Genomic DNA, 16,693 nt, shown 5'->3' with positions numbered 1-16,693 from the left:
CTGGGGTCGAGGGTGTTGCCCACGTCTACGGGGCTGGGGGCTCGCGATGTGCGTGGGTGGGGGGTGTGGGAGACCTTCAACTTTAACTTTGAGACCTGGGCAACCTTTAAAATGGGCGCGCTAGTCTTGCTGGCATCATTAGTTCCCCACTCCGGAAAAAAAGCTCTCAGTGTGGGATATTTCAGTGAGAATCTCCTCAAGCTCCAAAAACAAAATGACTAAGTGTGGGTGAATTGCCATCTGGATCGCGCCCATATACCTGGTAGAAATCACCCCGTGATTCCCAACCAAAATGAAACAGAGTAATTTTTCAGGAGAATTTCATCACCAGTCTTTGAGCCAACCCCATCAGGCAAATGGAGTTTGATGCAGTTTGTTTGGTGCTGAGGCCTAGGACATTGCCACGGGTTGGTCAGGACCTTCAGGCTTGTTGCTTAGTGACGGTCCCGGTGCATTTCGGGAATTACTAAGATGGCGACGCCTATGCACAGACTGATCGCTCGCAGGCAAGCGTGAGTATTCAACTCTCAGAAAAGGCTAGTTTTCCCGTAAGGGTCACTTTAGCGAGTCAGAAATGATTGCTTTCGATGCTGTGGGTGAGAGGTAGGTAAAGTCCGGGAAGGCGAGGCGAGCGGGGGCAGGCAGGTAGGTCCCATCTTCAGCCCAGGGCCTCAGTGATGCCCCAGCCACAAACAGCAGATGTTTCCTATTTGAAATGGAGAGTGACTCAATTCCACACACAGCGAGGAAAAACGCCGAGGACCTCATTTCGGGGAGGACCGTCGTCGTGAAGGAGATTTCAGTGGTGAAATCGGTCCTCCCAAATCGTTAAGACACTGACAAACTCGCTTGATTCTAAATTAGCATTAAGTGCCCGGTCCGCCAGTAAACTACATTTTAACCCCCCATAAGCGAGTTTTACTCAAAATGAGGGCTGGTCATTTTTTCTGCCCCCCCCCCCCCCCTTATTTTAAGCGGGTTTCAATTCGTTTGTAATATTCGTTTGTAACCCTAATTTTACGTTTACATGTCGGAAATAAGCCAACGCTCTCCACAAAACTTGTAGGCAGTCAAAAACAAACCAGGAGGAGGGCGAGGGGCTACCAACAATCACTGCCCTTCTATTCTGCTCCAGCTGCTTCACCTCTTACACGGTATTTCCCCCTCTCTTTAGCTCTGAAACAAACTAGGACTGTTTAGATGAGCTGCATTTGGGGGGCATTACTATTTTCTTTAAACTCTCTGGTTCCTCTGCTCAAATTTCCACTGTGATTGTTGGTTAGTTAAGAAAGCAACTAGGGCAGCACGTTGGTGCAATGGTTAGCACTGCTGCGTCATGCAGCCGAGATACCAGGTTCGATCCTGGCTCTGGGTCACTGTCTGTGTGGAGTGTGCCACACTCTCCCCATGTTTGCATGGGTTTCGCCCCCACAACCCAAAGATGTGCAGGGTAGGTGGTTTGGCCACGCTAAATTGTCCCTTAATTGGAAAAATGAATTGGATACTCTTTTTTTTAAAAATTTTTTAAGTTATGATTATTGTTAAGTTGTAAGTAATTGTTTTAGATTGTAAAAATCACAACAGATGAGGATGATCAGCTTAGTTTCATCCAGCCAAAAATAGCCCACTTTATTGCCATTGAAGCGTGTAATGGTTTCTTAAGCATTTCCAGGGTTTCTTTTGCCTCCACAGTGGCATTGGGATGTCTATTCCATGTATGCATAGAAAGGTTACAACCATTTAACTCATCCAGTCCATGCCGGCACCGTGTGAAAAATAATTTCTCATCAGCGTTAAATTTCTCTTCCAATTTGACTTGTGTTCCCTTGTATCTTAAAGTAATATTCTGATTTCACCTTTTCCAAACCCTTGACTATCTTATATATTTCAAGATCATCTTTCAAGTACTTCCTCTGCAGGATATGATGCCCAGGTTTCTCCCAGCTATTCATCAGCCATTCTATTTATCACTTGCACCTACTATGACAGATGTATTCTGACAAGTACCTGTTGCTTTCTATCCTTCAGCCAATCTCTTATTGATTCTGAATATTTACCCTTGACTTCCCTCGTTTTCAGCTCAATTTTAGGTGACACTTTGTAAAATGCCATTTGAAATCCCACATTATAGAATTTCCACAGTCCACTTCAAGTTGTCAATTCCTCCGGGTAATTGATAAACTTGATCAGGCAGTATTGTCCCTTTCCAACCCAATGCTGTATTTTCTTTACTAGATTATTTTTTCAACAAATAATGCTTCTGTCAATTGATTCCATTATTTTGAACCAAATTCAAGGAAGAAGTTGATGGTTGGAGTACAATAACTTGCATCTATAGAATATGTTGAGTGTAGAAAGGCATCCCAAGGCACTTCACAAGCATGAGCTAAAATTAGATTGTGAGTCAAAGCAAGGTATACTTGTAGAGATGTTCCTCCTGCAAAAGAATAGTTACAAGGAGAACCAGGAGAAGGCAGTCCCCCTGAGTTTGAAAAGCATTGGAGAAGGATTTTGTGGTCACCTAGAGAGGATGAAGGAAGCAGAATAACACATTGCTGTCACAGTTGCCCGTGACTTTGATTAGGGTTGTTTTGGTGGCATAAAGCTGATTGGAAAGATTCAAGGAGTTGATGAAGAGATCAGCATATATCTGGAAAATGACAACTTTTTCAAAGATTCGAGAACAGGAAGGGAGGTTTCTCCATAGAATCCATTTGCCCCATTGAGTCTGCACCGACCCTCCGAAAGAGCACTTTTACCTAAGTCCACTCCCCTGCCCTATCCCCGTGTATTGACCATGGCCAATTCACCTAACCTGCACATCTTTGGACTGTGGGAGAAAATCAGAGCACCCAGAGAAACCCATGCAGACAAGGCGAGTACTTGCAAACTCCACACAGTCACCCAAGGCCGGAATCGTTCCCGGGCCTCTGGCGCTGTGAGACAATAGGGCTAACCATTGTGCTATCACGCCATTTGCAACTACAGATGAGTGATTGTAGTTTAATAGGGCTAAGAAAGCAAGAGAGGTGTCTCGGGAAGAGCTGAATGAACTTTCAAATTTATTTGACTCGTTACTAAAGTAACATTTTAGTGTTACTAAAATTAAGTGAACAAGCCCAAAGAGCCTTGAAGTTGTGTAAAAATATGTTATTTTTAATAAACTGCCTTTGCTAAGTACTGCAGTAATCATACTGTGTTAAAAAGTTGACATTTTTACAAGACAGACTATTTTTTCCCTGCCCCCAGCCCCCCAAACCAGCCAAAAAAATGTAGATGATTAATCTCTGTGAAAGTAGGAGTTACGGGTGACCTCTGTGAAACGTTTAACTTCTCTGACCACCATATATGCTTCAATAAATTAATTGGAAGCTGTAAATTACACGTGCCAGTACCACTTGGAACAAGCATAGGATAAATTTAATAGTAAGAAGGAAATATAGATCTGTTTCTTTAGGTATCTTCAAAAGTGATCACTGCTGTATGAGCGGACATTGGGAAAATTGGTTGTTCCACATCAGGCTGCTTTTCTCCTTTCTCTCCTTAAATATAATGTATTTTTTATAATGCTTTTATGGGGTGAGTGCAAAATATTCTTGTTAAAGTGAACTTTAATTTACTCCAAGGAATTCTGTATTATTTCTAACTTTGCACTTTGTTCGATGGCAAGGCTGTTCAAGTAACCACGTGGATTAATTTCAATGAAGCAAATGCATGAGAAAGGTGTTTTACAGCATTGATGTGCTGTCTGTTATTTTGCAATTGTGAACAGATTGTTGGCATCAAGTATCTTTTCATTGCCCTTGATAATTTTCTGCATGCAAGCAAATATAATCACAAGCTAAACACTTCCCCACCACCCCCCAAGTAAAAAAAATCTCAGTATTAGCTTTGTTATTCCAGTTGAGATTCATGATTTTAACTATCTCCAAAAAGAGGTGGGGTTATAATTAACTGTCACTTTGAAAATTAAAAAACATTTTGGTGTTAATTAAGTGTAAATTATTTAGTTCCAAAGTGTATGAATTTCTTTATTGATAAAATTTGTTAAATTAATCAATTGATTGTTGAATGTCTATGGGCAGCACGGTAGCATTGTGGATAGCACAATTTGCTTCACAGCTCCAGGGTCTCAGGTTCGATTCCGGCTTGGGTCACTGTCTGTGCGGAGTCTGCACATCCTCCCCGTGTGTGCGTGGGTTTCCTCCGGGTGCTCCGGTTTCCTCCCACAGTCCAAAGATGTGCAGGTTAGGTGGATTGGCCATGATAAATTGCCCTTAGTGTCCAAAATTGCCCTTAGTGTTGGGTGGGGTTACCGGGTTATGGGGATAGGGTGGAGGTGTTGACCTTGGGTAGGGTGTTCTTCCCAGGAGCCTGTGCAGACTTGATGGGCCGAATTGCCTCCTTCTGCACTGTAAATTCTATGACGTGTTTGCTGTGCCACCTCTGAAATGAGGCAATTAATACATTCTGGTTTCTGTATTTTAGGGAAGCAAATAAACAGCATGTTCGATGTCAGAAATGTTTAGAATTTGGCCACTGGACCTATGAGTGCACTGGAAAACGGAAGTATCTACATAGACCCTCAAGGACAGTGCAGTTAAAGAAGACTTTGAAAGAAAAACAAAACAAACTAGCATTGCCACCAAGGTAAGTGTGGTTTCATATTAAAACCTGCTTTAATTGCTCATGCACTATATTATTATAATAATTAATAATCTTTTTATTGTCACAAGTAGGCTTACATTAACACTGCAATGAAGTTACTGGGAAAAGCCCCTAGTCGCCACATTCCGGTGCCTGTTCGGGTAAGCAGAGGGAGAATTCAGAATTATCAGCTGGTACGGGAATTGAACCCGCGTTGCTGACCTTCTTCTGCACCATAAACCAGCTGTCTAGCCCACTGAGCTCCAGCCCTATTGTGTGGGGCAGAAAGGTCCTGGTTTGGTCCCTAGTCAGATACATAAGAAATAGGAGCAGGAGAAGATCTTATTCCTCCGTCTGGTCTGCTCCGCTATTCACTATGATTGATCATGGCTGGACTTGGGTTTCATCTCCACTTTCCCACCTGTTCCCCATATCCCTTGATCCTCTGAGAGATCTCAAATCTGTCCATCTCAGCCTTAAAGATTTTCAATTATGCCACTTTCATAACCCATTGAGTAAAGAAATCTCTCCTCATCTCAATCTTAAAAGCTTTGCCCCTAATCCTGAGACTGTGCTCCATTGTTCTAGATTCCCAGCCAGGCAAAACAACCTCTCAGTATCTACCCTGTAAAGCCCCTCCATAATCTTGAATGTTTCAAAAACATTACATCTCGTTCTTCTACATTCCAGAGAAAATGGACCCAATATACTATGCCTTGCATCATGAGTTAACCCTCTCATCCCAGGGACCTACCTAGTGAACCTTTGCTGTACTGCTTCCACTGCAATATATCCTCCCCTAAGTTTGGAGACCAAATTAAATGCGTTGGGTGGGAATCTCCATTAGCTGATGGCGAAATCGGGGAAACGCGATTGGGTGGAGAATCAGTTCTGACACCAAAATCACGGCAGGCGCTGATTTGATGCTAAATTGCAATTCTCCATCACCTCGACAGCGGTGTCAATGCGTTCCATACGCACATACAGTAGACACTATTTCCATAATACTAGCGGGCCCGACCCGGTATTCTCTGAGGCCTCCGTGATTCTCGGCCTCCCGATGGGCCGAGTTCCCGACAGCGTGGTTCACTTGTGCTTTTAAAATTTGTGAAACCAGCATGCCGACTGCTGAGGGAGAGAGAGGGGGTGGCGACTGCTGAGGGAGAGGGGGTCCAACATCGCCATAGTTTGCTGACAGTTGTGCCATTCACCGGGGGGGGGGGGGGGGGGGGTGCGGGCCTCTGCCGGGGGGAGTAGTGGGGGTGGCCAGGAGGTGGACTATGGGATTGGGGTGGATTGATTGATTGATTGATTGATTGATTTATTGTCACAAGTACCGAAGTACAGTAAAAAGCATTTTTCTGCAGCCAGTACAGTACATACACAGTGGACAAAAAGAATAATCGACAAAGTACATCGCCAACTAGTGATTGATTACAGTACGGAACTAGGGCCAAACAAATGGATACGTGGGTTTGAGTAGGGTGATCATTGCTCGGCACAACATCGAGGGCCGAAGGGCCTGTTCTGTGCTGTACTGTTCTATGTTCTAAAGCAAATGCAAGAGCAGCATAGGGCGTCGTGAATAGTGTTTTTACAGGGAACAGATCAGTCAGAGAGAGTCACTGAGTCTAGTAGCTGTGGGAAGAAGCTATTCCTATGTTTGGATTTGCGGGTCTTCATACTTCTGTACCTTCTGCCCGATGGAAGGGTCTGGAAGAGGGCAAAGCCTGGTTGGGAGGGGTCTCTGACAATACTAGCTGCCTTCCTGAAGCAGTGGAAGATGTAGATAGAATCAGTGGGAGAGTGGCAAGCTTGTGTGATGCGTTGGGCTGAGTATCTTGCGATCTAGGGCCAAGCCGTTGCCATACCACGCTGTGATGCAGCCGGATAGGATGCTCTCTAGGGCACATTTGTATACGTTTGTGAGAGTTGATGCAGACGTGCCGAATTTCTTTAGGCGGGCACAGAACAACATTGCTGCAGCCAGCAAGGCAGCCATGCAGCTGCACACACCACTAACGGCCCACTTTGAACTTAGTGCCACATGTCGTATAGTTGTCCCCCCAGGTGCACCCCTTCTCAAAGTTTACAATCCTAACTAACTTTACATAACCAGCAAACTTTGATACATTATTCGCTGTAGATTATAAATAGGTGAGGCCCAGCACTGATCCTTGTGGCACTCCATGAGTCACAACTTGAAAATTTATAGAGTCATCGGGTTTTATAGCCCATTGTGTCAGCACTGGCCATCAAGCACTTATCTATTCTAATCCCATTTTCCAGCACTTGGCCCACAGCCTTGTATGTTGTGGGGTTTCAAGTGCTCATCTGAATGCTTCTTAAATGTTGTATGGGTTGCGACTACCATCCTTTCAGGCAGAAAAGAGGGCACAACGAGACTGCAAAGAGATGGAGACAAGTTAAGTGAGTGGACAACAAGCTGGCAGATGGTGTATAATGGGGGAGGGGGGTGGGAAGTGTGAGGTTACTCACTTTGGTCGTAATAGAAGAGTGGAATTTTTAATAATCTCTGCTCTCTGCTTCTTGTCCATTACCCAATCTTCTATCCATGCTTATGTATCGCACCAATTCTATGAGCCTTAATCTCGGGCACGATTTAACACGTCAAAAACAGAGTCCCGTTTCAGCTACATTTCTTGGCCCCTACAACTTCAAGAAAGGCCCCACTATTTAACGGCACTTTGCTGGTTTTTTTGGCCTCAGCGAGGAACGCCCTACCGAGGCCACACTTACACCCAGCGAGGACGGGACCAAATCGCTCCATCTCACAAACTTCCGTTGAACCTCGCGAGACATTTTTGTGAATCTCGCAAGAGACCTCGTGAGATTCAATGGCCTCGTCGCATCACCAAGTCAGGCGTGTCGGGCCGTTAAATCGTGCACCATGTATATTAACCTTTTGAGTGCATCTTATCAAATACCTTTTGGAAATCCCAAGTATACTACATCCATTGGTTTCACTTTATCTACATTGCTAGTTGCATCTTCAATAAATATGTTAAACAGAAATTCCCTTTCCTAAAACCACAATATGCTTTTTTAAGTTCATTATTCAAAATACCGTAATAGATTCCAATACTTTCTTTAAGAATTCCACAGCTTCACTACCCCTTGAGAGGAGAAATTCCTCCTCTCTTTTTTAAATGGGACCCCTTATTCTGAGATTATGCCCTCTGGTCCTAGACTGAAACAACTCTCAGCATCTACCCTGCCAAACCCCCTGAGAATCCTATATGGCTCAATAAGGTTGTCTCTCATTTTTCTAAACTCCGGTCAGTACAGTCCCAACCTCTCCTCATAGGAAAATCCCTCCATACCCAGGATCTACCTAGTGAACCTTCTCTGGACTGCCTCCAATGCCAATATATCTTTCCAGACTACCTTTGCCAATTTGATTGGTCGAGTCAATGTAACTCTACTTGTGCAGAGTGATCACCAAGATAATAGTAGAGAGGTTAATTTTGTCTCCCCAACTAGGGAGGTGCGAAAGTGAACTAAGATTACCATTTCTGATCGTTATCAAGTTAGCTTTGCTGGAAACTGTGAATATGCAGACATGGATTCGGCTATGAGTTTCTTTGCAGGCTCAGATACGTAGTATGCATTGGAAAGTTATAGGTTGACAGAGAGCTGTCCTGCAGTAAAGATCACCATCATTTCAGGAGTGAGTGGGAGAAAGAAAAAGCTATTGAGTTCATGTGCCATGCTGAGGAGCCTCAAATATTCTTGGTGTCCAGGGCCCAAGAATTCTTAATGCATCCCTGCTTTAAATATTGTGGTCTCTTTCAATTAAAGGCCATCTTAAGTTTGTCCATTTTTGCTTGTGCTCAAATAGACAATCTTAAAATTGACTTCTTAATTTTATTATATGTGGCCTGTCTCGAGGTAATTTTCAAAATAAATTTGGGGGTTGGGGAGGAGGATGTCTTCCAAAAATACAAATTTGTGTAGTCACCACAAGTCTCAACTTTGATATGTTAGAGTAACAACTTTACTTCACAGTTTACAGTAAAATGTCACGGTTGTGTCCATCATTAGATAAGATATATAATGTTTAATATTGCAATCTTAAACTAAAACAGTTACTTGTTTTAACTTCCAACAGTGGACAAGGAATTACAGAAAACAAGATGAAGAAGAAAAGGTAACGACCGGAGAACTGCAAGCTTATCACAATTCTTCCATTAACCCACAGTACAAAAAGTATCTTTGAAGGTTTCCGGACCACAGAGTACTTATCCCAAAATATCCCTTCGCCTGCCCACTCTCTCGGTACCTCGCAACATTCCCCAATCTCTCCAGTACCAATATTACTGCCAGCTCTTTCTTCCTACTCCAGTTCCAAAAGGTCACTGCACATTTTAGTGCAGGAATTGTTCCAAAACTGGGAATTCACATCCAGAATGGGCATAGACTTTTTCTCTTCCCTTTTCCCAATTATGTAACAAGTGATTGTAATATTGCAAATTCCGGGAGAATCTGTGTCAACTGATTCTTTTTCTTCCCCCACCAATGCCACTTCCTACCTTCTGTTATTCCCAGTAATTCAATACCACTGCATACTAAGGCAGGGGGAGGAGCCTGAAGCCACACTACAGCCAGGAAAGTACCATTGTGGAATTAAAGGAAGGAACAATGGTGTCAACATGAAATTGTAAGAACAAAGTCAGTGCTAAATGCCAATTTGGGAGGAGGGTATGGGGGAGAAGAGTGTCACGTTGGTAAGTAAGTACAGAATTAGGTTAAGAACTAGGTTTGGGAGGTTTTCCTTTTCCTTGAGGAACAAATTACCAGCTTGTGCAGAGTTCAAATTCAGCCCAAACATTCAGAAGGGAGCTGATTGAGTTCCAAGTTAAGATTAAAAGTACTGTACAAGAGGTAGATAAAATGTTAGGTGATGTGCCTCATTATCAGTGGTCTTGTGGAACTTGTTCTGTTTATCTTCAGGGTTTGAAGTGGTATTTCCCTAAATTATCTTTCCCTAAATTGGTTTTTGCCTTTTTTTCTGGGTTGATGGTAAACAGTTGCCTTATGACTCCTGTGGAACCGATTCAGTGAACAGGTATGCGATTGTCCGGCCTCGTCGAGCACGACAAGGGACACAACAAGGCCGTTAGTCTCGTGAGATTTGCGATGCTTGGGACGCCTCACAAGATCTAATGAGATCTGGATCTCGCCCTCACTGACGGCACCCAGATTTACACAATTAAGTGAGCAGTTAGCCTCGGGTAAATATGTCTGTGCCGCAGTCTCCTAAGGCTCGGGATCGAAAGTCCATGCCTGGGAGGCCTTGCCGTAGCGCCGATTAGCACTGGTCCACATAAATGTGCACCTAGGCGTGACTCCCAGGCCATTGGAGCGCCTAGGAGCTTTGGGCAAGGTGGCACCCTGGCAGTGCCAACCGGGCACCGCCACATTGGCACTTCCAGACTGGTAGTGTCCAGATGCCTGGGTAGCAGGATACCGGTGCTGGGGATCGGGCCTGGGGTTGTCCTGCCCTTATGAGGTGGGGTCAGGGGACTCGAGGACCCCCTTACAAGTAGGTTAGGGCATTGTGGAGGTCCGGAGGCTGCATTCGTCAGTGCAGGAAATTTAAGGTTAGTGCTGCCTCGGCAGGGTGTTCCTCGCTGCGGCCAGAAAAAGAGAGTCCTGTTTGATAGCGGGGTCGATATCAGCGCTGTGGGCACCAAGAAACACCCCGCTAAGCACGCCCAAAACGTAAATCTGTTTATTTTCCCCATTAAATCATGCGCCAGGTTTTTAATTCGTTCACAGGATATGGTGTTCTGTCTGACAGTTGCATATGTTTGTGTTAAATATTATCCTGATGCCAGCAAAACTTTGAAATGGAATTAATTTCACTGGAATTAATTACAGCAGGCCAACACCACAGTCTTCACATTTTGAATGTTGAAAATAAAACAGTAGATGAAGAAAATTGATCTCCAATAAAATTATGAAAAGAAACTGGGAATTGGAAATAAAAACGGAAAATGCTGGACATATAGCGGCCATTGGATTGAGAAAAGATGATTTTTAAAACATTTTCATTCATGGTATGTGGGTATTGCTGGCTGGTCAGTATTTATTGCTCATCCTTAATTGCCCTTGAACTGAGTGGCTCACCAGGCCATTTCAGAGGGCATTTAAGAGTCAATATATAGGCCAAGGACATTAGTGAACTAGGTGGGTTTTTACGACCACTGACAATGGTTTCTTAATCATTATTAGATTTTTAATTCCAGATTTTTATTGAATTCAAGTTTCACCATCTGGATTCAAACCCAGGTCCCCAGAGCATTACCCTGAATTACGAGTGCAGTGACAATACCACTATGACACCGCCTCCCTAATTTCTGCCTTATGAATACCAAAAGTGTATGTGAATTATCCATGAACAAAAGTGCCTTTTTATCTTTCCGTTATCTTTTCTCATTACTAATCCTGACCAATGAACAAAATTACCATGTTGTGCCGTATTTATATATCTGTTATGTTTTTTCTTGCCTTGAACACTCAAATGAAACCTAAAGAAACTCCGAGCACAAGAATTGTGCAAGTTGAGATAGATAGAATTCATTGATGTAGGTATTGTTCGGTACTAACATCAAACCAGTAGTTTATCAGATGATGTAGGAGGCAAGATGATGATTGCAGAGTATTTTATAGAGAGCATATTGCACAACGGCACAATGTTCAAGAAGGGCAGCATGGTAGCACAGTGGTTAGCACAGTTGCTTCACAGCTCAAGGGTCCCAGGTTCAATTCCCAGCTTGGGTCATTGTCTGTGCAAAGTCTGCACGTTCTCCCGTGTCTGCTTGGGCTTATTCCGGGTGCTCCAGTTTCCTCCCACAGTCCAAAGATGCGCAGGTTAGGTGGATTGGCCATGATAAATTGCTCTTTGTGTCCAAAGAAGGTTTGGTGGGGTTGCTAGGTTATGGGGATAGGGCGGAGGTGTGGTCTTAATTAGGGTGTCCTTTCCTAGGGCCAGTGCAGCATCGATGGGCTGAATGGCCTCCTTCTGCACTGTTAATTCTACGATTCTATCAGGCTTCATGGCCAATTTGGACGCAGAATGATCCCACAAATGACAATTAGTTTTTAAAAAACAGATAATCTGTATTTGGTGGGCAGTGCTTGAGGGACCAAATGTTGACAGGACACTGGAGAACTCTTCTTCAAAATGTAGTGTACATTAAATTGTGGTCAAGTAACTTCAGAGATATATGCAACTCTTGGATTGTGGACACCCGTGTTGAACTTTATAGTCAACAGAATATGCAGTTATCTGTTGAAGTGTTATATTTTTCCTATATCTAGCAACATGAAGTTTTGATTTTCTTCTTCAGAAATCAAAAATTTAGGTATTTGTAATATTTAGGACTTATTTAGGAGTTATTTTGCTTGCACGTGCAAAAATTAAAGGACTTTTAACCAGTCTTAAATATGGTTTGTTTTGGAAAGAAATAAAATTTATCTGCAAACTAATGGATAAGAAAATCGTTAACTGATGCACAGACACACTATGATCTACACACATAAAAAGTATGCTGTCTTGAACAATATGCTGTCAATACTTGTATTGACTTCAGGAATTTTACACGACATGCAATGTCTACATTGGTTGTAAAACAAGAAAAGTAGTTAACTGCCCTGTATATTTACTTTTTACTTCAAGGCCTCAAAGTGTCAGTAGCAGCAGTAGCGGCACTTCTTCCACTGATTCATCTTCAGACAGCGAAACATCATCAAATTCCTCCACATCAGAAAGCAGCAGCAGTGATGATGAGAGTTCATCGACTGACAGTTCCTCGTCTTCCTCAACATCATCATCCAGTGAAACATCGTCTTCTGATTCAGATTCTGACTCTAGTTCCAGTAGTAGTATTAGCAGCTCTGATGAAGAGCCACCAAAAAAGAGGAGGAAATCGTGACAGTACTCCCTTTTGAATTGTGGCAATTTCATACCAACGTTTTTTTTCCGTTAAAAGCAGTAGATGTATTTCTTTTATGGTAATTAAAACCAGAAACTAACTTCCCATGCTCTGGATCAGTGTAGACAAACTATGGATCAGATATGCAGTACATATTTAATATTTGTCTGCAAATTTGATAGTTGTCTTTTTCCTTTAAAAGTATATTTTCTTTTACAGTGCACACTGCATTCCTATTCTCTGAATTCTAGTAAATGAGTGGGGGAAACATGCAGACACCAAAGTAGTCGAAGTACCCGGATTATAAGAAATAAACCTCTGGGCTATAGAATAGAACTTTACAGTGCGGGAATTATGCCATACAGACTGCAGTATACTGTAGCAGCTCTGAAAAAGCTATCCACTTAGTCCTTTATCCTTGCCCTTTCTAATTGCTCTTCTATTTATCTTTAAAATGTAGTTATGGTTTGTCCTTCCACTTTTTGTTTGTTTTCCATATCTTATTAAATGTGTGGATCTATATTTAAAAACCACCTAATCTCCTATTTTAGTGGTGAGCTTTAAATTATGTTGACCCTTTGTCCAGTGAATTTTTATTACCTTATCAAAACAACCCAAATGTCCAACAGAGCTATTGTATTTCCTCTTAACCTGGCTATTGAAATTTTTCCTAACTTGGGGAAAATGTTCACAGGAAGATAAGGCAACAACAATGTTTAACCTGTACATTACCTGTTCTTTTTCTCTTTCTTTCCAAATCACACAATTATTCTTGTGCGCAAAAGACTCTTGTCTCCCTTTTTATGTTTATTTTAAACGGTAAATTCATTCAACTAAATAGAGATTAGGTGGTTTAGTCAACAGATTACTGTGATTTTGATCTGGATTCAGTACACCTTTTTTGTAAAATTAGCCAGAAAGATTAAAAAAATGACTCTGGAAATATTTTCAGTTGGCATGAGAGAGTCAAGTACATGTGGCCGAGTGGGGTACAGAAGAGGAAAATTGAAAATCATCTACATTCAAAGGGAAACAACGTCATTTTAATTTACAAATAAATAATCAGTCAGAGGGGGCAAAGGGAATAGAAAATTTTAACAACCTACATCTTGGGCAGGAAAGGGGAGGGAGCTTCTGATGGTGGGTTACATAAAGACAGAAAAGAGGCGAGTAATATTAAGAAGATGTTTATTTATAACACGTACTATGTACAAAGGGGCCCAGTCAGACTACCGGGCTCTCCTCTGTCAGTCGATTCCTATCTGGCTGACTTTATATACACATAGTAATAGCCCTGTAGTTCGCAGGGGAGATCAAACTCCTTGAGCCACACAGGGAAAACAATCAAGCCAGCCTTGTGTGCTCCGTGCAGGTTATTGCAGTGGACACCATCCCATGAGTTCCTGGAAACCTCTGCACCCTGTCCCAGCATATCGCCGGGGATCGCAAAACCACCCTCGCAGCCCCCCAGTACCCTACTACCTAGCTGGTGTCCATGTACCAACACTTAGTCCCAGTCATGTTGCTGCAGTACCTCTTCCGGCCACTGCAGCGCAAGATCTGCACTACTGTTGGCTAATCTGATTGGCCGGCTGCTCTCAAAGGCAGAGCTTCCTCCTGGTGGCAGCAAAAAGCCCTGCCTGCTGCAAATCAATGCTTGTTCGAGCACAAAATGGCAGCAGGTCTGTCGGAGTCGGCGGGGTATTGTGGGCCATTGCCATCCAAAAATTCAGGCCATGAGATTGAATCATTTTCCATAACTTGTTTTTGTCCCTTTTTAAAAAATAAAGAACAGCACTTTATAATAATTATAAACATGGCCATCAATAAATGTATGTTCCTGTGTACATTTGTGTTCCTTTTCAACATATTCGACCAGCACTTTTATGCATTTCACTTTATTATTCACAATCTCTTTGTATCCTGTCAACAAACTATGCACTAAGTGATGCTGCAGGTCAAACAGAGTACAATAGTTCATATGAAGATAATACAAAAACAATTATAGCTGTAAAGTACAGGAGTACATTAAATGTTTGAATACCTGAGCATGGTGTTTTAATAAAAGTTCTATTAGTTTTAAGTATGATGTTAGCTCAGAGGTTTATTTTAATTGAACACGATTGTGCTTTTGTTTTTTCCCCCCTCCCCTCTGGCTAGTACCTCCCTCATGCCCTTACGTCTCATTCATATCCCTTTGCATCATGACATATTTTTGCCAAGATGGAAGATGTGTAGCCTGCCATAAATTTACCAGTGCTGAGTGAAACCAACTTGGCTTTATGATTTGCCTCTTATTTCCTGTTGACAAGCTTCTTGTAGTTAGTGGCACCCGTTAGTAATACTTATATGATCAGAAATTCTGTTTGGTAAGTCACTGGTAAGTTGCTATATCCAACTGAATCTGCCAAATTAACTTTTTTATGTAATGATGCAAACATTTGGCCTAGTTTTAGAAAGCTATTTTGCCCTGCTAGATGTACCCATATTTCATAATATTTTAAGTGTTTTGAAGTGTCTGATTTTCATCACACCACCAAATCTCAGATACTTTTGTGATGTACCATTGCATATAGGGGAGAATGTCTACTTCCATATAACCTTTCATTTACTGTTACATTGATAAAATAATTCCTTCGACACAATACTAAAGGTAAATTGTTATAACTTCTACAAATCTTAAGCTGAAATTTATTGTTTTGTTTATGAAACCTGTGTAATTCAATGGCAACTGCTCCATCCCTTTATTGGAAACCTAAAATTGTTTCAAAACAATACCAGACTATGAATAAAATGTAATTGCTATAGATTTGTGGAAAACCTATGTGCATAATTTACAGCACTCATAAGCTTCCCAGCTACCGTTCGTTCCCACTTTTAGAGCAACCGCAGTCCAGGTTTTGCCATCTATTTGTTTCTTTGCTCACCTAATTATATATGCGGCTTCATGCTTCAACAAGAGAGAAGGCACGCTGTCACAAGATTCTGTTTTTCTTCCTTCGCTATTCAGGCATGTCACCAGCAGCAAAATTATGAATACGTATGAAATATCTGTCCTTGGTGTGATTTGAACCTTTGCCCTCGAGTGACATGAAAACTCAACATGTATATATAATTGTTATATAGAAATATAGTATTTTTAATTTGCTTTTGTTGATTTAGAGGTTTAAATTGCGCTCTTCTATAAGATACTTTCTCTTGCTGGGATACAATACCTTGACTGCAGGCAATCTTCTGTAAATTTGCCACATTTGGCTTTATTCCCCTGTTGAGCACAGACTGTGTTCACTGGTTTTTAAACTGGGGAATGGTAGACAGGATGCAAGACGACTCATCCTGATTCTATGCTTGACCAACATTACTACCAGGTATCACTTCATAATTATCCATTATGACGACTCCAGTACAAACTTGTCTGAGATCGTCTAAATGCAAGCAAGTGAACTCGTGACCGTTCTAATTTATATGGCTTAGTTTTATGCCATGTAGTGAATTTACCCAGTGTCATCAAACTGTACTATTAACATCTAAAACAAAATGTTTATCCTTGCTTTAGTTTTTAGTGGCATGGGCCTTTTTTTAAAAAAAAGTTGTATATCATGCTTCCTTGTATTATCTTTCTATGGAGGGACAGCCTAGAACGTGTTTAAAGAACTGTGCAGTAAAATCTCATGGAACATTGTGTGGCTGTTTTGTATGTTTCACTGTTTGTCTAAAACAGATTTTCATATTTATATAAATCTTTAAAAGTGTTTCCTGTATTTTAGTATGATGTGGGTTAAACATTCTAAAAGCCAATTGTTACTTCTATGTGTGTATTAATTGAAATTTATGCCCTTTGTTTTTAAATAAAAATATTACAATATGAATATTGGTGGCGTAACTTCTTAAAACATCGAATCATAGAAACTGCATTTGATCTATGCTCAAATACACACAACCTAAGGAGATAGGTCTGTAATTATCTTAATATTTCATGGGAAGTGGGGGTTGCTGGCAAGGCCAGCACTTGTCCATCCCTCATTGCCCTGGAGAAGGTGATGAGCCACTGCTTTGAACTGCTGCAGTCCATCTGGTGCAAGTAC

The 16,693-nt window shown here is 41.8% G+C and overlaps 1 protein-coding gene across 1 annotated transcript; it reads left to right on the top strand.

The window, feature by feature from the left end:
* Nucleotides 1-393: 393 nt before the first annotated feature.
* On the top strand, nucleotides 394-16,477 carry zcchc10 (zinc finger, CCHC domain containing 10). Its single transcript, XM_038796033.1, has 4 exons — nucleotides 394-512; nucleotides 4,489-4,650; nucleotides 8,780-8,818; nucleotides 12,353-16,477. The coding sequence occupies exons 1-4, from the start codon at nucleotides 472-474 to the stop codon at nucleotides 12,606-12,608; spliced, it is 498 nt and encodes a 165-aa protein (XP_038651961.1). The 5' UTR covers nucleotides 394-471; the 3' UTR covers nucleotides 12,609-16,477.
* Nucleotides 16,478-16,693: the final 216 nt, after the last annotated feature.

The sequence above is a fragment of the Scyliorhinus canicula genome, chromosome 4 (assembly GCF_902713615.1).
Source record: "Scyliorhinus canicula chromosome 4, sScyCan1.1, whole genome shotgun sequence".
NCBI lineage: Eukaryota > Metazoa > Chordata > Chondrichthyes > Carcharhiniformes > Scyliorhinidae > Scyliorhinus > Scyliorhinus canicula.
This window is presented reverse-complemented; position numbering and strand designations above follow the sequence as displayed.